The following is a 22,258-nucleotide window of genomic DNA, read 5'->3' on the forward strand; positions in this document are numbered from 1 at the left end:
CCTGGCGTATTCAGCGACCGTTCTCTTATCGATTGGTTAGTTCTTGTGGAATGGGCAGGCGTATAAATTAAACAGTTTCAAGTAGTTTGCAGATACTTTGGGAGAAAGCAGAGCAGTGTCTAAGGGATTCAGTTGAGGTCGGCCGCTTGGAAGATTTCTTTAATCTATCTATATATATATATATATATATTTTTTTTTACATTATCGTTTTAGTGAGTTAAAAATGCAAAGCTGTGCAAAGTCATGGGGGATCCTATTCGCCAAGTGTGTGAATCCCCATGCACCTTGCAGACACATTCATGGTAAAAGCCGTATCTTTGGGAAACAACAGAATAGAATCCAAACACTTAATAATGCTTGTGTAACTGTACGGGGTCTACGGACTTCTGCAGTCTATGCTGCGTCTAGACAGATAGACAGAATACTGCCGAGACACGATGATTTTGCAGAGAGGCACATTGGCCCAGGTGAAAGGGACAAAAGGGAGATGCTGGATGTGCTTGGACTTGAGGTAAGTTTTAAATACATTTTGGATAAAGAGAGAAATTGTAGGACAGAAAGTAAGCTAATGTGTCGGTCCAATGCATGGCAGGCACTCTTGCATGTTTCTTATCATATACCGTAAACTTGCAACTATTTATACAAGTTCAGTTGGTTTTGACTTGTATCGCATTTATTGCTTTTCAGTCGATCGCCCAGTTGATAGAAGATACAGTTCCAGAATCCATCCGTATTCAAAGAAGTATGAAAATGGATGATCCTCTCTGTAAGTGTTTCTTCTTCCCAACATCTTTGACAGCACGTGTTATTGTTGATGTTTGTGTTCTCGATAGATATATTGCCTCGTCAATGTTATAAAATGCTGAATTTGCTAGCCGGTGATTTTTCTTTACAAGTGCGTTATAATGTATTTCTGTTGATATCCCTGACAAATTCATCGTGAATTGATTGATTAATAAATCATCTTGCATATGTCACTTTTTATGTTTTGTCAATATATTTTACTGATCTCTGAATTGTATTCTACAATGGGTGTAAATCAAGCCAAACGAGTGGCTGAAATGTAGATTGCACTCCTATTGTGTGTCATTGGGTGAAGCGCTCTTCACCCTTAAGTCTTCCTTTGAACATATTTGGAGTTGTTTTTGCGAAACTCAATGACCAGCACCAATCTCCAGTTGGGGAGCCGATGCTAATAGGATGGCAATTGGAGTGTAAAGTTCAGCCTTGAGCTCCTGTCCCAACTCCAGTTCAATCTGGTTATAACATTACATCACAGTTGAATGAAATGTACAAAGGAACTTCATGAGATTCCTTGATGGGTTAGGCATTAGGCATTTATTTTTCTTACTTGAATACATATTTTTCACATTTAATAATAGACTGATTTCAGTTGATTGAGTGAATAGTGAGACCTTTTGAAACGTGTTTCTATCAATAATGGTTTGTCTACAGCAGACCTACATCTACGAGGTGTATTTCATTAGCAAACCCATGCTGCATAATTCCATTAGAGACCGACATATCAGATCACTTGCTAGAGATTTACAAGGCTACATTCTGGACAAGTGCAGTACATTGTATTACTACTTTACCTTGTTTTGTATAATAAATAAAATTTATTTAAACAATAGTTCTGAAGCAACTGACAATATGGCCATAAACATAAGTAAATTAAACAGACAAGCATTACATGCAGAGTAAATAAACACAATAGTATTGCTTAAGACAATTATTTGTAATAACATAGATGCATATTTTTTGCCAATATTTTCACTACTGTACATTGATGCTCTAATGCGCTCTTTCCATTTGATAGTGATCCATAACCTATGTCATACAAACTACTGCATTGTTTTCAGAGGTCAATAGTGAAACTGGCTCAGCTGTCAAAATTCCTAGTATTATTGTTACGTAATTTTCTATTTTACATTAGATACATTAGTCATTGTTTTCACTATCCTGATACACTATATATTATATACAAAAGTGTGTGAACACCCCTTCAAATGAGGGGATTTGGCTATTTCAGCCATACCCGTTGCTGACAGGTTTATAAGATAGAGCACACAGCCATGCAATCTCCATAGATAAACATTGTCAGTAGAATGGCCTTACTGAAGAGCTCAGTGACTTTCAACGTTGCACCGTCATAGGATGCCACCTTTCCAAAAAGTCAAATTTCTGCCCTGCTAGAGCTGCCCCGGTCAACTGTAAGGGATGTTATTGTGAAGTGGAACATCTAGAAGCAACAACGCCTCAGCCGCGAAGTGGTAGGCCACACAAGCTCACAGAACGGGACCGCCGAGTGCTGAAGCGCGTTGCAAAACTTACTACTGAGTTCCAAACTGACTCTGGAAGCAATGTCAGCGTAATAACTGTTCGTGGGGAGCATCGTGACATGGGTTTCCATGGCCGAGCAGCCCCACAAAAGCCTAAGATCACCATGCGCAATGCCAAATGTTGGCTGGAGGGGTGTAAAGCTCAATGCCATTGGACGCTGGAGTAGTGGAAATGCGTTCTGGCAGTCAGACGGAAGTTCATCTGGCAGTCAGACAGACGAAGCTGGGTTTGGCGGATGCCAAGAGAACGCTACCTGCCCTAATGCATCGTGCCAATTGTAAAGTTTGGTGGAGGAGGAATAATGGTCAGGGGCTGTTTTTTTTTCATGATTCGGGATAATCATAGGCCCTTTAGTTCCAGGTAAGGGGAATCTTAATGCTACAGTATTCAATGACACTCTAGACGATTCTGTGCTTCTGATTTTGTGGCAACGGTTTTAGGAAGGCCCTTTCCTTTTTCAGCATGACAATGCCACCATGCACAAAGCGAGGTCCACAAAGAAATGGTTTGTCGAGATCGGTGTGGAAGAACTTGACTGGCCTGCACAGAGCCCTGACCTCAACCCTGTCAAACACCTTTGGCATGAATTGGAATGTCGATTACGAGCCAGGCCTAATCGCCCAACATCAGTGCCCAACCTCACTAATGCACTTGTGGGTGAATGGAAGCAAGAGCCCACAGCAATGTTCCAACACTGAGTGGAAAGCCTTCTCAGGAGAGTAGAGGCTGTTACAGCAGCAAAGAGGGGACCAACTCTATATTAATGCCCATGATTTTGCAGTGAGATGTTCGACGAGCAGGTGTCCACATACTTTTGGTCATGTAGTATATTTCAGAAGTGCTCAACTTGGGGGAGAGGAATAAGTCCTTCAATTGGTAATGAAGACTTTGCCTAGTGTACTCTGAAATAACACTAGTCACATGTTAGAATAGAACACAGTATCTGCCACTTGCTATTTGCAGAATGGTTGACTGAATATCGCTTGGACCTTATTCTAGGTTGGGTAATAAGGTCCGTGGATCGGGGGGTTTAATACCACCTTCGGTCACTCCTTTCTGTCGCGTTCCGTTATGTAGCAAGCCATGCATGAAGGAACAAACTGATGGCCATACTGGTTTTTGCTTGTTCAGGTTAGAGGAGCTTGGTTTGCAAAGCCAGCAAGGGATTCTCTCCTCAACAATGGTTCTGAATCAGGCTTTTCTGTTGCTTTGAGGATCTTTGCGACCATAGTGAAACTCCCCTTTGATGAAATGTGCAAATCCACAGTACGGCCCCCCACACTAAACCACTGGCCTCTACTACTAATGATGCTTCCACTTGTTTTGTTTATTAATGTTAGATATTTCCAAACACCATCTTGTGCTGCTGTGTCCTAAAGCATCACATTTTTAAATGCAGGATGGATTTACAGTAAAACGCCTTGTGCCACCTAATGTTCACATCTTTGTGTGGTGTATAACAGGAGAAATGCTCATCCTGAATATGAGCGTAGTTTGGGCACTCGGTTCAGAGGGGTCGTGTTGTCCATTCTTTGCTGAGGGAGTTGCTAAGCAGCAATGGAATGCCTGAGGAATTCCAGTGTCTCTGTGTGTATTGGCTGATCTCTGCCACAGCACTGAGGAATTAGGCTAGATAACTAGCCATCGGGAAAGGGACCATATGTTGCACATAATTGTCCCCGCCAATGCATAGAGAAATATGATGACCAAATGGAAATGCATTCGACGTGTACCAAAATGTTGTATACAGTTCACACACTAACATGACACGCAGAGATGTGGATTACACATCCAATCACATAAAGCTGTTTAGTTTAAATTCCTATCCACTCCATTTTGAAAGCAAATCTGATGCTATATGATGTCACTGCCCATTTTGTTTTGGTGGGTTGTTCAGAAAATGGATGTGTAAAATCATTTTCAAGTTGGTTTCATGCAAGCCTCATCCCCATCCTGACTGAGTCAGGATGATCCGGAATCATAATGCAGCCACCTGCCTAGATGGGAGAGAAGATGCCATCAATCTTGTGCTGTTTTGCAGTTGAAATTAAGATACATTTTTATTCATTTCATTTAACTCATTCATTTAATTCATTTAACTCAAACCAATAAGGAAACATACACATCAGAAATTCATTTTTATTGAAATGCATTTTTTTTGTCTCATGCATGTGATACCAATTGTGATGGCTATTTCTCCAGGCGAGAATGAAGTCTTGGAGCGTCTCCAAAAGATTGCATCAAAGAACAAGGTGTGGAGGTCTTACATCGGAATGGGCTACTACAACTGCTCCGTGCCTCCAGTTATACAAAGAAACCTTCTAGAGAATTCGGGATGGTAAAGGGCCACTTTGACACACACACAGAGTGATATGTTCGTCTTGTAGCCAAGTTGTCCCCATTTAGTAGGGCATTCTATATTTGATTGTGTACTCAAGGTGTGTATGTGTATGGGCTTCTGTTAGTCATTAAAGCACTAATTGCTACGTTGCAGAAGAACTTGCCCCTAATCAGAAATCTTGTGACTTGATGCTCAAGTTTCCAGTTTAGGTTTGCACTGGATTAAATTACGTGCTCACATGTGGAATCTTGTGATCCATATTTGTTCAACTTAAAACGAGACAACACTCTCAATCATAACACTTTGATTTTACATTTTACAAATGCATTTCTCTCTTTATCTTCGTAAACTTCCACTCACGTCAGCCTAGTGTCTTGATTCCTTGAAAACCAGCTTGTTTTTCTGTGTATCTTTTAATGATTTCTCTGTATCCTCTTCTCGTCAGGGTGACTCAGTACACCCCCTATCAGCCCGAGGTGGCTCAAGGTCGCCTGGAGAGTCTGCTCAACTACCAGACCATGATCTGTGACATCACGGGCATGGCTGTAGCCAACGCCTCCCTGCTGGACGAGGCAACAGCTGCCGCCGAGGCCATGCAACTCTGCCATAGGTAAGGCGAGAATAAACACAAGTGAGAGATAGTGGTTGACCATTAAAGGATAGTTAATTTAATAAAGTTCATGTATAGGGTCTAGTTGTAGTCTATAAATTGGGATCAGGCCTGTTCAGGCCACTTAGTCAGGAAAAACTCCTGGTCCTACAGGTGTGTTCATAATTTTATTGTTACATGCTCTCCACAGACAGAACAAGAGAAGGACATTCTACATTGACCCACGTTGCCATCCTCAGACGATCGCTGTAGTGCAGACAAGAGCCAAGTATGGGCATCCTTTCAATACTTCAGGAACAAGGTTAGAACTGTGTACCAAAAGCAGCATCCTCACTATTGGGTGCTCTGCTCTGTGATTGTTGACTAACAGCTACATCGGGGTGAAGACAATGCTGAAGCTGCCTCATGAGATGGACTTCAGTGGGAAGGATGTGAGCGGGGTGCTGTTCCAGTACCCAGACACCGACGGCAGAGTGGAGGACTTAACCGCACTGGTGGACCGCGCTCACAAGGGAGGGGTAAGAGAGCCGCCACGTCTGACATTATTGTTAGTAATGGTTTATTAACCTAGGATGATATGGGGTGGCAGGTAGCCTAGTGGTTAGAATGTTGGACTAATAACCGAACGGTTGCAAGATCGAATCCCTGAGCAGACAAGGTTAAAATCTGTCGTTCTGCCCCTGAACAAGGCAGTTAACCCACTGTTCCTAAGCCGTCATTGAAAATAAGAATTTGTTCTTAACTGACTTGCCTAGTTAAATAAAGGTAAAATAAAATACATCTTCAAGTAAATTGGGGTGGGGGTTTGGTAGACTTATTTGGATTTGTCGCTCCTGGTTTGGTAGGACAGGATCCCTTCTTGCTACGCCACATAGCTTGCCCCGGTCTACTAACTGCTAGCTTGCCGGCCCCGGCCTGCTAACTGCTAGCTTCCCTGCCCGGTCTGTAACCGCTAGCCCCTGCTAACTGCTTGCTTGCTAAGCCGGCCTGCTAACTGCTAGCTTGCCCCGGTCTACTAACTGCTAGCTTGTTTAGCTCCGGCCTACTAACTGCTAGCTTGTTTAGCTCCGGCCTACTAACTGTTAGCTTGTTAGCATCAGCCTGCTAACTGTCTGAATTGCTGTGTCTCCAGTCAGCCCAACGACTCACTGGACCCATATGTTCACTTGGCTATGCATGCCTCTCTCTAATATCAATATGCCTCGTCCATTACTGTCCTGGTTAGTGATTACGGTCTTATTTCACTGTAGAGCCTCTAGCCCTGCTCAATATGCCTTAACCAACCATGTTGTTCCACCTCCTACATATGCGATGACATCATCTGGTTTAAACATCTCTAGAGACTATATCTCTCTCATCATTACTCAATGCCTAGGTTTACCTCCAATGTGCTCACATCCTACCTTACCTTTGTCTGTACACTATGCCTTGAATTTATGCTATTGTGCCCAGAAACTTGCTCCTTTTACTCTCTGTTCCGAACGTGCTAGACGGCCAGTTCGTATAGCCGTACCCTTATCCTACTTCTCCTCTGTTCCTCTGGTGATGTGGAGGTTAATCCAGGTCCTGCAGTGCCTAGCTCCACTCCCACTCCCCAGGTGCTCTCATTTGTTGACTTCTGTAACCGTAAAAGCCTTGGTTTCATGCATGTTAACATTAGAAGCCTACTCCCTAAGTTTGTTTTACTCACTGCTTTAGCACACTCTGCCAACCCAGATGTCTTAGCCGTGTCTGAATCCTGGCTTAGGAAAACCATCAAAAACCCTGAAATCTCCATCGCTAACTATAACGTTTTCCGCCAAGATAGAACTGCCAAATAGATAGAACTGTTGCAATCTACTGCAAATATATTTATACAGAACTCTGCAGCCTATCTAAGTCTGTACCCAAACAATTTGAGCTTCTATTTCTAAAAATTCACCTTTCCAGAAACAAGTCTCTCACTGTTGCCGCTTGCTATAGATCTCCCTCTGCCCCCAGCTGTGCCCTCGATACCATATGTGAATTGATTGCACCCCATCTATCTTCTGAGCTCGTGCAACTAGATGACCTAAAATTGGGACATGCTTAACACCCCGGCCATCCTACAATCTAAGCTCGATGCCCTCCATCTCACACAAATTATCAATGAACCTACCAGGTACAACCCCAAATTAGTAAACACGGGCACCCTCATAGATGTCATCCTAACTTACTCGCCCTCCAAATACACCTCTGCTGTTTTCAATCAAGATCTCAGCGATCACTGCCACATTGCCTGCATCCGTAATGGGTCTGCGACCAAACGACCACCCCTCATCACTGTCAAACGCTCTCTAAAACACTTCTGCGAGCAGGCCTTTCTAATCGACCTGGCCGGGGTATCCTGGAATGACATTGACCTCATCCCGTCAGTAGATGATGCCTGGCTATTCTTTAAGTGCCTTCCTCACCATCTTAAATAAGCATGCCCCTCTCAAAAATGTAGAACTAGGAATAGATATAGTCCTTGGTTCACTCCAGATCTGTCTGCCCTTGACCAGCACAAAAATATCCTGTGGCGTTCTGCATTAGCATCGAATAGCCCCCGTGATATGCAACTTTTCAGGGAAGTTAGGAACAAATATACACAGGCAGTTAGAAATGCTAATGCAAGCTTTTTCAAGCAGAAATGTGCATCCTGTAGTACTAACTCAAAGTTCTGGGATACTGTAAAGTCCATGGAGAATAAGAGCACCTCCTCCCAGCTGCCCACTGCACTGAGGGTAGGAAACACTGTCACCACCGATAAATCCACTATAATTGAGAATTTCAATAAGCATTTCTCTACGGCTGGCCATGCTTTCCACATGGCTACCCCTACCCCGGTCAACTGCCCAGCACCCTCCACAGCAACCCGCCAAAGCCCCCACCATTTCTCCTTTACCCAAATCCAGATAGCTGATGTTCTGAAAGAGCTGCAAAATCTGGACCCCTACAAATCAGCCAGGCTAGACAATCTGGACCCTCTCTTTCTAAAATTATCTGCCGAAATTGTTGCAACTCCTATTACTAGCCTGTTCAACCTCTCTTTTGTATCTTCTGAGATTCCCAAAGATTGGAAATCTGCCGCGGTCATCCCCCTCTTCAAAGGGGGTGACACTCTAGACCCAAACTGCTACAGACCTATATCTATCCTACCCTAAGGTCTTCGAAAGCCAAGTTAACAAACAGATTACTGACCATTTTTGAATCCCACCATACCTTCTCCGCTATGCAATCTGGTTTCAGAGCTGGTCATGGGTGCACCTCAGCCACGCTCAAGGTTCTAAACGACATAACCGCCATCGTCAAGAGACATTACTGTGCAGCCGTATTCATTGACCCGGCCAAGGCTTTCGACTCTGTCAATCACAACATTCTTATTGGCAGACTCGACAGCCTTGGTTTCTCAAATGATTGCCTCGCCTGGTTTACCAACTACTTCTCTGATAGAGTTCAGTGTGTCAAATCGGAGGGCCTGTTGTCCAGACCTCTGACAGTCTCTGGGTGTGCCACAGGGTTAAATTCTCGGGCCGACTCTCTTTTCTGTATACATCAATGATGCTGCTCTTGCTGCTGGTGATTCTCTGATCCACCTCTACGCAGACGACACCATTCTGTTTACTTCTGGCCCCTCTTTGGACACTGTTAATTAACCTCCAGACGAGCTTCAATGCCATACAACTCTCCTTCCGTGGCCTCCAACTGCTCTTAAACGCAAGCAAAACTAAATGCATGCTATTCAATCGATCACTGCCCGCACCTGCTCGCCCGTCCAGCATCACTACTCTGGACGGCTCTGACTTAGAATACGTGGACAACTACAAATACAGTACTAGTTTGACTTTTCAGCCATTTAAAAAAAAACTTTGAGGGTGAGGGGAAGGGGACTAAGTCCAGAGAGCAGTGGATCTCGTTGGGTCTAGTAGTCCACAGGTTCATCTCCCTCCTCGCTGAGCAAACAGGTGCGGATCAGGTTGTCTGGTTAGACTGTAAACTCTCCTTCCAGACTCACATTAAGCATCTCCAATCCAAAATTAAATCTAGATTCGACTTCCTATATCGCAACAAAGCATCCTTCACTCATGCTGCCAAACATACCCTCGTAAAACTGACCATCCTACCGATCCTCGACTTCGGTGATCATCTATAAAATAGCCTCCAACACTCTACTCAACAAACTGGATGCAGTCTATCACCATCTGTTTTGTCACCAAAGCCCCATACACTACCCACCATTGCGACCTGTACGCTCTCATTGGTTGTCCCTCGCTTCATACTCGTCGCCAAACCCACTGGCTACAGGTCATCTACAAGTCTCTGCTCGGTAAAGCCCCGCCTTATCTCAGCTCTCTGGTCACCATAGCAGCACCCACTCGTAGCACGCGCTCCAGCAGGTATATCTCACTGGTCACCCCCAAAGCCAATTCCTCCTTTGGTTGTCTTTCCTTCCAGTTCTCTGCTGCTCATGACTGGAACGAATTGCAAAAATCTCTGAAACTGGAGACTCACATCTCCCTCACTAGCTTTAAGCACCAGCTGTCAGAGCAGCTCACAGATCACTGCACCTGTACATAGCCCATCTGTAAACAGCCCATCTATCTACCTACCTCATTCCCATACTGGTATTTATTTATTTAATTTGCTCCTTTGCACCCCAGTATCTCTACTTGCACGTTCATCTTCTGTCGATCTACCATTCCAGTGTTTAATTGCTATATTGTAATTACTTCGCCACCATGGCCTATTTATTTCCTTAACTTACCTAATTTGCACTCACTGTATATAGACTTTTTGTTGTCTTTTGTTCTACTGTATTATTGACTGTATGTTTTGTTTATTCCATGTGTAACTCTGCGTTGTTGTATGTGTCGGATTGCTACGCTTTATCTTGGCCAGGTCGCAGTTGCAAATGAGAACTTGTTGTCAACTAGCTTACCTGGTTAAATAAAGGTGAAGAAAAAAAAAACATATTCACAGTGATTCCCTTTGATGCAGGTCTTTGGTTGAACAGTGGGCATGGGAGAAAGTGTAGGATGTGGTGACTCCAGTTTGGTACCTAAATGCTGTGTATTTATTTAGATTTTTTTATTTTACCTTTATTTAACTAGGCAAGTCAGTTAAGAACAAATTCTTATTTTCAATGACGGCCTAGGAACAGTGGGTTCAGGGGCAGAACGACAGATTTGTACCCTGTCAGCTCGGGATTTGAACTTGCAACCTTCCGGTTACAAGTCCACCGCTCTAACCACTAGGCTACCCTGCCGCCTCGCTGTCTCTCATCCCTGTAGGCTCTGGCTTGCTGTGCCACTGACCTGCTGGCCCTGTGTGTGCTACGCCCCCCTGGAGAATTTGGGGTGGACATTGCCCTGGGCAGCTCCCAGAGGTTCGGGGTACCTCTCTGCTATGGTGGTCCCCACGCTGCCTTCTTCTCTGTCAAAGAAAACCTGGTCAGGATGATGCCTGGCAGGATGGTGGGAGTGACAAGGTGAGAGCCCTTGAGATTCACATTGGTCCTGTTCAGAATGGAAGTCAGATCTCTTGAAGTTGTTCAATTTTGGGCAATATAAGCAGCATATCGAGATGTACTTTATATCATACTTGCTCATAGTCTAAAAGACTGAAGTATGTGGAACACATACATAAAGACAATATCTTGATGTACATTTGTTTTAAATGTCCCTTTTTCACCTGCAGGGATGCTGCTGGTAAGGAGGTGTACCGCCTGGCCCTGCAGACCAGAGAGCAGCACATCCGCAGAGACAAGGCCACAAGTAACATCTGCACTGCGCAGGTACTGTTCACCCGACACACTGAGCCTCCATCCAAGATTGACACACTGAGCCTACATCCAATATTGACACACTGAGCCTACATCCAATATTGACACACTGAGCCATCCAATATTGACTGTTGGAATCGGCTAAACTTTGAACATTGAGATATGAAATAAATGATAGAGAAGAAGCCTTGAATAGAAAGAGTGAATGGGGCTGGGTTTTATGTCATAAGTTAATGGTTCTCTGTAGGAAGACAGATAGCTTCGGAATGTGTTGGGTGGAAGGGAGGAAAGCAACGTGTTGAGATAGAGATAGAGATGACAGATGCACATCTGTGGATTAGGTGAAGGAGGGGTTGAGGTCAGTAGGTGAGGACAGAGTCCCTTAAGGGAGTAATAAGGGTTTGGTATTCTGTTACCCTTTTCCTGTTGAACCATAAAATGTAAGGATTGGAGAGAAGGAGCAGTTTCTTAAGTGGGATGTATATAACTGTGATGGTGAGAAATATTTTGCTGTCTGAATTACAGCTGTACAGATCCTTTGGGAAGAATTAAACTTGGTTAAAGCTTCTCTAGTGTCTGTGAGTTACTTACTCTGAAAAATTAGAACCTAACATGACACACTGAGCCTCCATCCAATACAGACACACTGAGCCTCCTTACAATACCGACACACTTTGCCCCAGAGCAGTTCTTTTTTGTAAATTTAAAATAAAAAATAAACTAGGTGTAGTGGTTGTCTGCGTTTTTCAAAGTATATTTTTAAAGAACTTTCTCTCACCTTCAAACTGTATATGTCTCTTTCAGGCTCTGCTGGCCAACATGGCAGCCATGTTTGGAGTGTATCATGGACCCCAGGGCTTAAAGCACATTGCTGAGAGGACACACAATGCTGCACTGATCCTGGCTGAGGGTATGTCCTCCAACACTCTCACTGCACATCTGCATTGCTTTATTATCTGCCAACTCTTCTTCTCTTACATCACAACACTTAGGGCTTATGTCAATCAACCGTGACCTAATTCAATCACAAGCGTGTATTGAGAAAGAAATAGTAACATTGCTTTTCTTTAGATAAATTATGAATGATACTGGGTTTTTAGAAATGCCTTTCTCTCCCTCCCTTTGTATCAGGTCTGAAGCGGGCCGGACACAGGCTGCACAGCGAGATGTTCTTTGACACACTGAAGGTTGGCTGCAGTGTGGCAGCCAAGGACATTCTGGCGAGGGCTGTCCAGAGAGAAATCAACCTGCGTGTTTATGGCGAGGGAGTGGTGAGTAGTACCACATACGTTTTAGGAACAGATTACATACGCGTCCATCCAGTGTTCCTACTGTAAGCAGGGCAACAAAGGTACAACACAAAACACATCACACTTCAGTCCATGCTCCCATGTGCTTTCTTGACAATGTTTGACCCTTAGAATACGTTGTCGAATCATTTTGTAAATGAAGCATAGATACTCTTACGTTGAGTCCCCCCCTATAGATAAAACCAGGGGCTAGTTCCGGATGGTGAAGTGTTACAGAACGTTCAGATATAAATATATTGTAGAGTCATTTGAGCTCTACTCATTAAACATCTATCTGCAGCATTGTAGAATTAGCACCGCTGTGAATAAGCGACGTGTGGCCATGTTAATTTATGCTTTAGATACACACACATTTCTTTCACTCTGAAATGATTACTGTGTTTCCCTAGTTAGGTGTGTCTCTGGATGAGACGGTGAAAGAGAGGGACTTGGACGATCTGCTCTGGGTCTTTGGATGTGAATCCTCAGCGGTACGTTTTGATTCCAATATTCCATATTCCATATTCCATATGCATAAACTCTGCGTTGACCCGATTGCTATCTTGAGAGTGAGTGCAAAAGATTCATCTTGAAGCCATGGGACAAACACTGATTTCAGCTATCCCATATATAATTCCATTAAATCTCAATTGACAGGAGCTCATTGCTGAAAAGATGAGTGACAGGGTGAAAGGCATTATGGGTAGTCCTTTCAAGAGGACCAGCAAGTACCTCACCCACGCAGTCTTCAACAGGTTGGTCTGTTTGTAACAAACTCAAATTCCAGTACTGGCCTGGGCGTGATGAGGATGACGCTTGATATGCCATAATTGTTATTATGACTTGAGTTCTCAGCGACAATAGTATTATCAGTATGATACCAGAATGGTGTGAGACATTAGTTGACCTTCCATATTGATTAGTTCTTTCTGTTGTCCCAAACTGCACTTGATGCCTGATAGAATAATTCCTTACACTGGTAACATAAGGTTGTTTACACATGTACTGTAAGTGATAATACAAGGTTTTAGAAGTGAAATAACATATTACGCCTAAAACGTGTCTTATAATCTTGATTCACTCTGATTCTTCGTCCCCGTACAGTTACCACTCAGAGACCAACATTGTGCGCTACATGAAACGCCTGGAGAACAAGGACATCTCTCTGGTTCACAGCATGATCCCACTGGTGAGTCTCATGGGAAAGCAAATAAGACATGTTTTACTTTAGACATGGTGCTGTTCACATAATCTGAATACTACACAAAAAAACTGCAAACCACTGTAAAGATTAGTGGGCTATCACCATTTTTAATATCCATTTTGTTTTCCATGTCAGGGTTCCTGCACAATGAAGCTGAACAGTTCTTCAGAGCTCATGGTGAGTTAATAACAGGTTTGGGGTCAATTCGAATTAAAGGCAGTCAATTCAGGACATAAACTGAAATTCCAGTTCAATAATTTAAAAAAGGGCATGTATTTTAAATGATTTCTCAATAAACTTAAAAGTAAAAGCTATTTATTTAAAAAGCTGTTGTTTTTTCTCCTTCATTTTAAAATCCAATCAGTGCCCGAATTGACTTCAATTTGAATTGAACCCAACCCTGGTTAATATCTTTCCTTGGACAAAACATTAATACACCTCCCTAGTATTGAGTGGAGAAAATCCTTCTTTAACCTCTCCTCCCCTTCATCTACACTGACTGAATTGGATTTAACAGGTTAACATGTGACATCAATAAGGGATCACAGCTTTCATGTTTTGTACACTCAGTGTATTTTTACCCTGATTACTGCAGTCCTTTTTTTATGGTGGTTGTCTGACTATTTCTCACATTGTTCCCTCTTTCCAACTGTTTTAGCCCATCACCTGGAATGAGTTTGCCAACCTTCATCCCTTTTGTCCCCTGGACCAGGCTGAGGGTTACCAGCAGCTCTTCAGGCAGCTGGAGAAGGACCTCTGTGAGGTGACTGGCTATGACAAGATCTCCTTCCAACCCAACAGGTAAGCCCCTCACTGACACCAACATTCTGTCATGACCAACTAGGATGTCAGTTTCCCACACATCATCTGAGCGTGATTTACCAAACTGATTTACCCCACTGTCAAAGGATTCTTGGATTTAGTTCAGGTCATTTTACTTGATCATTTAACTATCAAAGCTAGCTTTGTGGCTGACATCTCTATGGTTCCAATAACCCCCCCCCAGTATTATCTGGACTGATGTATAGCACACCGTGCGACATTGGCCTAGATGGCAAGATAGCGGTATGGTTGTTCAACTTAGTCTATGCTTTCCCTTTTCCCGTTACTGTAAAGCCTATTGACCAACCTTAGAACCTGGCACGTTTGATGATTATGCTGAGACAGGACTTCACTGGGAGCATGTTTCTGAGCATGTGGCTGGTACATTAACAAACTGGATGACCCTGTCTTTTTAGTGGTGCTCAGGGAGAATACGCTGGCCTCGCTGCCATCAAAGCCTACCTGAACTCTAAAGGAGATGCCCATAGAACGGTAAGTATTGTTCTAATGAAACAAAACACACTCATTTTTGCTAGCAGACGTACTAGGCAAGGCAGAGTCATGCAGTATGGGAAAGGGGGATACCTAGTCAGTTGCACAACTGAAATGTGTCTTCCGCATTTAACCCAACCCCCCCCGAATCCGAGAGGTGCATGGGGCTGCCACAATCGACATCCACATCTTCTGCGCCCGGGGAACAGTGGGTTAACTGCCTTGCTCAGTGGCAGAACGACAGATTTTTACCTTGTCAGCTTTCGGTTACTGGCCAAATGCTCTAACCTCGAGGCTAGTATGTCCACCCTTTGTTAATTGTTAATGCAATAAAATGTAGATTATATGTAAATTATCCGCTCTGGATAAGATCGTCTGCTAAATTACTAAAATGTCAATCTAAGTATCACAACCGTGACTGCGTGTTCAAGTAGAGTTCCCGTTTTGTAATTTGACATTTGTCTCAAGAGCTCTCACCACTATCAAAAATAACAACTCCCTTATAAGCACATCTTAGATAGTGGTGTGAGCTTTTCAAACAGTCAATGTCCACAGTTGTGCAAATAAAGGACAGAAAACCCAACACTACCTGGAGGTTACTTGATTTCAAGATCCCATATTTGGTGATTTTAAGACTTTGGGATCAGCAAGTCATGGGCAAAACTGATTGAGCGCGGCTGTTTTTCCCGTCAGGGGGGAATGTAAATCTTACCCAACAAACACACAGGTATTCGTGTCCCTGTGACATGGTTGAAAATGTATAAATAAGTCACCTAATAAGGGATAAAATCAGCTGATTACCTATTTTGCATTGATGTCACGGAGATTTGCACAAAGAAATGTTAGGACTCTAATGCTGTAATGGTTGACTTACTTAGGCCTAGTTGGATCTCTTTTACTTTGTGATGGTCTGATTGTAACTGTCTTTGATGTTTTCTATTTTGCTCAGGTTTGTCTGATCCCCAAGTCAGCCCATGGTACAAACCCAGCCAGTGCCCAGATGGCTGGCATGAAGGTGCAGGTGGTGGAGGTGGACAAGGATGGCAACATTGACATGGCAAACCTCAAGGCACTGGTAATAGCTGGTTGGAGTGATTCTGATAATAAGCTCGCTGTTACAGAAGAGCCTTTCAATATAACCAATGATCTTGAGTATCCCCTCAAATGCTTTTAAATCTAGGCACAAAGAATAATTGAGAAACATGATGGCCAGAGTGTCGGTCACTATCTACCGGTCGTGCAACCAGCAGTGAATTAGCCCCCTTAAAAGTGGCCTCTCACATTGCAGTCACACAGACTAACCCATTATTCCTCACTTAGGTGGACAAACACAAGGCTAACCTGGCAGCCATGATGATAACGTACCCCTCCACCTTTGGTGTGTTTGAGGAGAGCATTGATGATGTGTGCAATCTCATCCACCAGAATGGTGGACAGGTCTACCTGGACGGTGCTAATATGAACGCACAGGTGAGGGAAGAGTATATGTTTGTCACCTTGCTGATAAAGTATGTTTTTGTGTGGACATACTGCATAGATACTTTTTAAGTTGAACAGTGTGTTTTATATCAACTATTTTGTATAGTAAAACTTTGACCCTTTTTGCCAAAATAATTAAAATAACACACTGGGTTGCTTATCCAGGTGTTAACTGAATCATGGACCCATCAATCACAAGACTATTTTGAATAAATGTAGTTATTTGAGTTAATTGAGATAGTGTGTGTATACACACACAAGAATGTGGACACCCCTTCAAATGAGTGGATTTGGCTATTTCAGCCACACCCGTTGCATATATAAAATCGAGCACACAGCCATGCAATTTCCATAGACAAACATTGGCAGTAGAATGGACTTACTGAAGAGCTCAGTCACTTTCAACGTGGCACCGTCATAGGATGCGACCTTTCCAACAAGTCAGTTCGTCAAACTGCTAGAGTTGCCCCGGTCAACTGTAAGTGCTGTTATTGTGAAGTGGAAATGTCTAGGGGCTGGGGCTGTTGTTCATGGTTTGGGCTTAGTTCCAGTGAAGGGAAATCTTAATGCTACAGCATACAATGACATTCTAGACGATTCTGTGCTTCCTACTTTTTGGCAACAGTTTGGGGAAGTTCCTTTTCTGTTTCAGCATGATAATGCCCCCGAGCACAAAGCGAGGTGCATACAGAAATGGTTTGTCGAGATTGGTGTGACCTCAACCCCATCGAACACCTTTGGGATGAATTGGCATGCCGACTGTGAGCAAGGCCTAATCACCCAACATCAGTGCCTGACCTCACTAATGCTCTCTCAAAGCAATGTTCCAACATCTAGTGGAAGACTTCCCAGAAGAGTGGAGGCTGTTCTAGCAGCAAAGGGGGGACCAACTCCATATTAATGCCCAAGATTTTGAAAAGAGATGTTCGACGAGCAGTTGTCCACATACTTTTCGACACTACTTTTGGTCATGTAGTGTATATTATTTAGTTATTTATTTGTAGCATTTGAACATAGCATTTTTACAAGGTTTTCCAGGGAGTGCATGGGTGTGCTATTCCACAGTGTACAGAGTGACCTTTGACCACAAGTCTTCAAACCTCCTTGCACCAATAGCCATCGGTCTGAGCACCCCAAAATTCCTTTCTTGAGCAGAGGTCAACTTTCTCATTCTTTTCCTCCCCTGTCAGCTGTGGCCTCTTGCATAGTCAGTCTACACAGGATCCTAAGGGCAGGGATATTTGGATGTGGAGTGGTGGGGGAAAACCCTCTTTCATATGAATAACATGTTTCACTACCTCGTACATTACAGGCATGGATTCAAATAGTATTTCAAATCATTAAAATACTTAGGCTGTGTTTCATAGAGCTTGCCTGGGGCAACAGAAGCAATGCAATAGTCCCAAACGTGCAAATAAACAAACATTTGGTACTCCAGGCAGGATCAAGTATTTGAGCAATTACATTTGAAAGATTATTTTTAAACTCAAGTCTGATGCATTTTACCCTCCACCAGTACATTAGCACCCGCTTCTGCAGATAAGAGGAAATTTAATTTTGGAGAATTGCCTTTCTATCACCCTGTAATCTCCTCTCTCTCTCCTGCCTGCTCTGCTCTCTACAGGTGGGCTTGTGTCGTCCTGGTGACTACGGATCTGACGTGTCTCACTTGAACCTACACAAGACCTTCTGTATCCCCCACGGGGGCGGAGGACCAGGGATGGGACCTATCGGAGTGTAAGTGACCATAACGGGATTGTTTCCATCAAATGCACAGTAATGGACTAAGTACAAAAACTGAACCTGCCCAAAGGAATATAACTGGCCAAATCCATTATACATGGGGAGTTCTGTCCTGGTCAGGTCACATAATATATGTATGCCATTTAGTAGACACTTTTTTATCTGAAGTGACTCAGTAATGCGTGCATACATGGTAAGGAAACACTCCTGGCACTATTTTTTTGTGCAAAACATGACCTAAAAGTGGATCATTAATGACTTTTGATGACTTAATGGAGTTGTGCATGTTTAACAGGAAGGAGCACCTCGCCCCGTTCCTGCCCTGCCACCCAGTGGTCAGCATGTCAGCAGGCAACATGTCCAGCTCCCTGGGCACCATCAGTGCTGCCCCCTGGGGCTCCAGTGCCATTCTGCCCATCTCTTGGGCTTACATCAAGGTCAGTACCAGTGTACTGTAACTATCCTATGGTTCAGGGCCATGAAATGTAAATAGAGATAATGATAGATTTGTTAGAATAGTGATACTTTATTGGTGATACTTAAAGGTCTTTATAGGCAAATGAATGGGAGAAAAACATGCAACTGAAGTGGGGACGTACCAGTTTAGTACATGCGTTGATACCCTTTTTGGATCCTACTGTGTAGATGATGGGAGCCAAGGGTCTGGTTCATGCCACAGAGGTGGCTATCCTTAATGCCAATTACATGGCCAAGAGATTAGAGAGCCACTACAAGATCCTCTTCAAAGGCAGGAAAGGTGAGTGGTGTTGGTCCTATTCACCCAAGTATGATGTCCTGTGTCCATCAGTAATCGGCCAACACTAGCAAATGTTGATTTTCTTAATTAACACAGATTTTTTGGGGGGTGTCCACAGGTTTTTGTGCCCACGAGTTTATTTTGGATGTGAGGCCATTCAAGAAGACCGCCAACATTGAAGCGGTGGATGTGGCAAAAAGGCTACAGGATTATGGTGAGCTGGAACAGGGATATTCACAACATTGCATTTACGGATAGTTTGGTACTGCTTAAAAGTAAACAGGGTCTACTTCTGTCTCTTTCTGTATATTATGTAAAAGATAATTGCAAAAAAATATATATATATATATATATATATATATATATATGCAAATGTATCCCCCACATTCCACACACAGGACCTCTGCTTACTTAAGTACATAATTTAAAGTAATGTTTTTTACTTTTTTATTTATTTAACTGAGCCCTCTCCTCATCCCCCTCTTTGTCTGACCCTGGCCAGGTTTCCATGCACCCACCATGTCGTGGCCCGTGGCAGGAACCCTGATGATCGAGCCCACGGAGTCGGAGGACAAGGCAGAGATGGACCGCTTCTGTGATGCGTTGATGGGAATCAGACAGGAAATAGCAGACATTGAGGAAGGCAGAATGGATGCCCGCGTTAACCCACTGAAGGTGCACTGCACTGGCCTGACTCATAGACACAATTTACACTGTGTATTAAGCCATGCAATCAGCTACATACAATGGTCTATAAACTCATAGTTATTTTCCTCAATTAAGTGTGTGTGTGTGTGTGTGATAGCATCTTATATTTCAACCTAAGTTATAACAACTGATTGTGATCTGGTGTTATAAAAAAAATTATTACAAAAATTGTGCTTTATTGATAGGACCTAAATGTAGCAAGAGTTGAGGTATGTTGCCAGAGCAGCTAAAATAGGTGTTCACTTGGGTCTGTCTGTGTCCACAGATGGCCCCTCACTCCCTGGCGAGCATCACCTCCTCCACCTGGGACAGGCCATACTCCAGGGAGTACGCTGCTTTCCCCCTGGTGAGTCTTCCCTCTGGAAAACATCACTACCAACTCTACTTCCCCTGAGGAAGTTATGGCTCTGTTTACAATTTGATTTCCCAAAATCGTTAGACACCGATTATTTTACTCTCTCTGCATTAATGTTAACAAATTGTAAGCATGGTAAACTCAAATGTTTCTCATTTTAAAACTTCCAGCCATTTGTGAGGCCAGAGACCAAGTTCTGGCCATCCATCTCCAGGATCGACGACATATACGGTGACCAGCACCTGGTCTGCACTTGCCCCCCTATGGATGTGTACGAGTCACCATATGAGGAGAAGAGAGCTTCTTCATGACACTAACGCCTCTGTTATACCAGCCCTCATCATTCATCACACTTCCAAATTCTGAAAGTCCAAGAGTTGTGTATCTTTTTTCTGTATTTCCGTGATGTACCCTTGGTGCCTCAACTCTGTCTATATTCTATGTTGTACAAATAGTTGCCTTGACTCTCCCTTCACGCTGTTTTATTCTCTAGGACCGATCCAGGATCGGCCCAAAAAACGTATATCTCAACTTGTGTAGGGTTGTTGTTTATTTGCCATGTGTTTTGTGTATGAATATTTTTAAATGTGTATTTTGTCACTTGTTTACCTAATTACTTATACTAACGTTAGTCTTGATGTTAATACTTTATGGGGATAAAGAAAGTTAATCATCTTTAAATGACCTGTTAGGAAAAATAGTTGTAATAAACATTGATTGTCTGGATCTTTTCTTGTTCAGTTTTGGAAGTAGACTAGACTTCAGTAAAAATCACATTTGAGGTCATATTGCCAGCTAGATGTGACTGTTGGAATATTGGCACTTGTTTTGTCTCCCATGGTTTGCCACATGATTTATTCTGCAGGACACAACACTAATACATTTGGACATTCAGAGTTTTTTTTTTATCACCAGACGACATTATATAATTGGGTGAAAAAGAATAAGTGACGATTACAGTTCTCGTAACTGTCCTGTGTTCAGTCTTTGATGCTAATTAATTGTTTTTTAAAAAGTATTACAGTTCAAAATATGAGCATGAGAACCTAAGGGAGGTTCCTTCATTTAATGAATATGGTTAATCCTATTGGGTGATAATCATTAAGGGAGGTTCCTTCATTTAATGAATATGGTTAATCCTATTGGGTGATAATCATTTTGCTTTGCCTCAAATCTAGTTTGTGTGGTTTATGACTGAAAGCACAATCAAAGGAGCTGTTGTGGGTGCATGCCTAGTTTAAAGTAATACCTACACTTACTGTATGCAAGAAGCTATGGCATTTTTCCATTTCTTAAGACACACACCCTATTTTTACCCCGTCTGCTTTTCAACTCCCCACACGGTGCTAAAGTTTTGGGGATTGACATTAAGGATTTCCCTATTGCCTGGGGCAAGTGAGCAGTCCTGCTCTGAGGTTGCCCTATTGGGCAGGTTGTTTTTTTTTTTTTTAAATGTGAAAACAAAACTGCTAAGAATTCCAATTACCTAAAATTAATCATCTGGGGCCAGATTCCCAAAACCTTATTAAGAAGAAATGTCTTCTTAACTGACATTTTTTCCTTAACTATAGACTTAAGAAGAAAGAACATGTTTTAGAACAGCAATCTCAGTATGAAATATGCTAACAAGATAGCTAGCTAAATTGGTTACCCAGCAACAAACATCTTAAGATGATTTGTTGAGGAATTGCACTTACAAACTATCTCAAGAAGTTCTTAAGTTTTTGTGTAGGAAGTGTTTTGTGAATCCAGCCCCTGGTTCCTCCCCATTGTTTAAGTGAGAGACAATTTTTTTTTATTTTTTACAATCCTTGACATTTTCCACATTTTGTGTTACAGCCAAAATGTTAAATGGATTACATTTGTCTTGTTTTGTCACTGGCCTACACACAATACCCATAAGGTCAAAGTGGAATTGTTTTTTGAAAGTTTTACAAATTAATTAAAAGCTAAAATGTATTGAGTCAAGAAGTACAGTGCATTCGGAAAGTATTCAGACCCTTTGACTTTTTCCACGTTTTGTAACGTTAAAATAAAATAACCAATGTTTATATCCCAGGACAAATTAGCTAGCAACAGCAAGCTAGCTAGCTAAATTGCCATAAATGTTTAATGCTTTTCAACCTGTCCCCAAATTAATATAATTGGTTCAGAGTTTGTTTTGATATTTCAACCTGGGTGTCCTGATCATGTCTGGTGTGGGGAGACAAAATCAACATGCATGCAATGGTGCATGCAGACTCACACGTGTGTGTTCGGGTCAGCATGTTATTCTAAAATTGATTTAAACAGTTTTTCCCCCTCATCAACCTACACACAATACTCCATAATGA

The 22,258-nt window shown here is 42.6% G+C and overlaps 1 protein-coding gene across 1 annotated transcript; it reads left to right on the forward strand.

The window, feature by feature from the left end:
- Positions 1-74: 74 nt before the first annotated feature.
- LOC139389574 (glycine dehydrogenase (decarboxylating), mitochondrial-like) lies at positions 75-20,651 on the forward strand. The gene is made up of 25 exons (XM_071136393.1): positions 75-511; positions 688-766; positions 4,546-4,681; positions 5,130-5,294; positions 5,485-5,562; positions 5,665-5,812; positions 10,586-10,782; positions 10,992-11,088; positions 11,881-11,986; positions 12,208-12,347; positions 12,776-12,856; positions 13,023-13,120; positions 13,470-13,554; positions 13,705-13,746; positions 14,228-14,370; positions 14,808-14,883; positions 15,833-15,958; positions 16,204-16,353; positions 17,987-18,099; positions 18,401-18,542; positions 18,751-18,862; positions 18,981-19,076; positions 19,365-19,537; positions 19,836-19,916; positions 20,096-20,651. The coding sequence occupies exons 1-25, from the start codon at positions 224-226 to the stop codon at positions 20,234-20,236; spliced, it is 3,093 nt and encodes a 1,030-aa protein (XP_070992494.1). The 5' UTR covers positions 75-223; the 3' UTR covers positions 20,237-20,651.
- Positions 20,652-22,258: the final 1,607 nt, after the last annotated feature.

Source organism: Oncorhynchus clarkii, chromosome 30, assembly GCF_045791955.1.
Source record: "Oncorhynchus clarkii lewisi isolate Uvic-CL-2024 chromosome 30, UVic_Ocla_1.0, whole genome shotgun sequence".
Taxonomy (NCBI): domain Eukaryota; kingdom Metazoa; phylum Chordata; class Actinopteri; order Salmoniformes; family Salmonidae; genus Oncorhynchus; species Oncorhynchus clarkii.

What these genes read in the sequence shown, in the direction of transcription:
- LOC139389574 (XM_071136393.1), top strand. Translation starts at nt 224, where the DNA reads ATGCAAAGCTGTGCAAAGTCATGGGGGATCCTATTCGCCAAGTGTGTG. An exon ending in AGGATGGTGGGAGTGACAAG is followed by an intron (nt 10,783 to 10,991) that starts GTGAGAGCCCTT and finishes TTTCACCTGCAG; the next exon opens with GGATGCTGCTGGTAAGGAGG. An exon ending in TGCACTGATCCTGGCTGAGG is followed by an intron (nt 11,987 to 12,207) that starts GTATGTCCTCCA and finishes CCTTTGTATCAG; the next exon opens with GTCTGAAGCGGGCCGGACAC.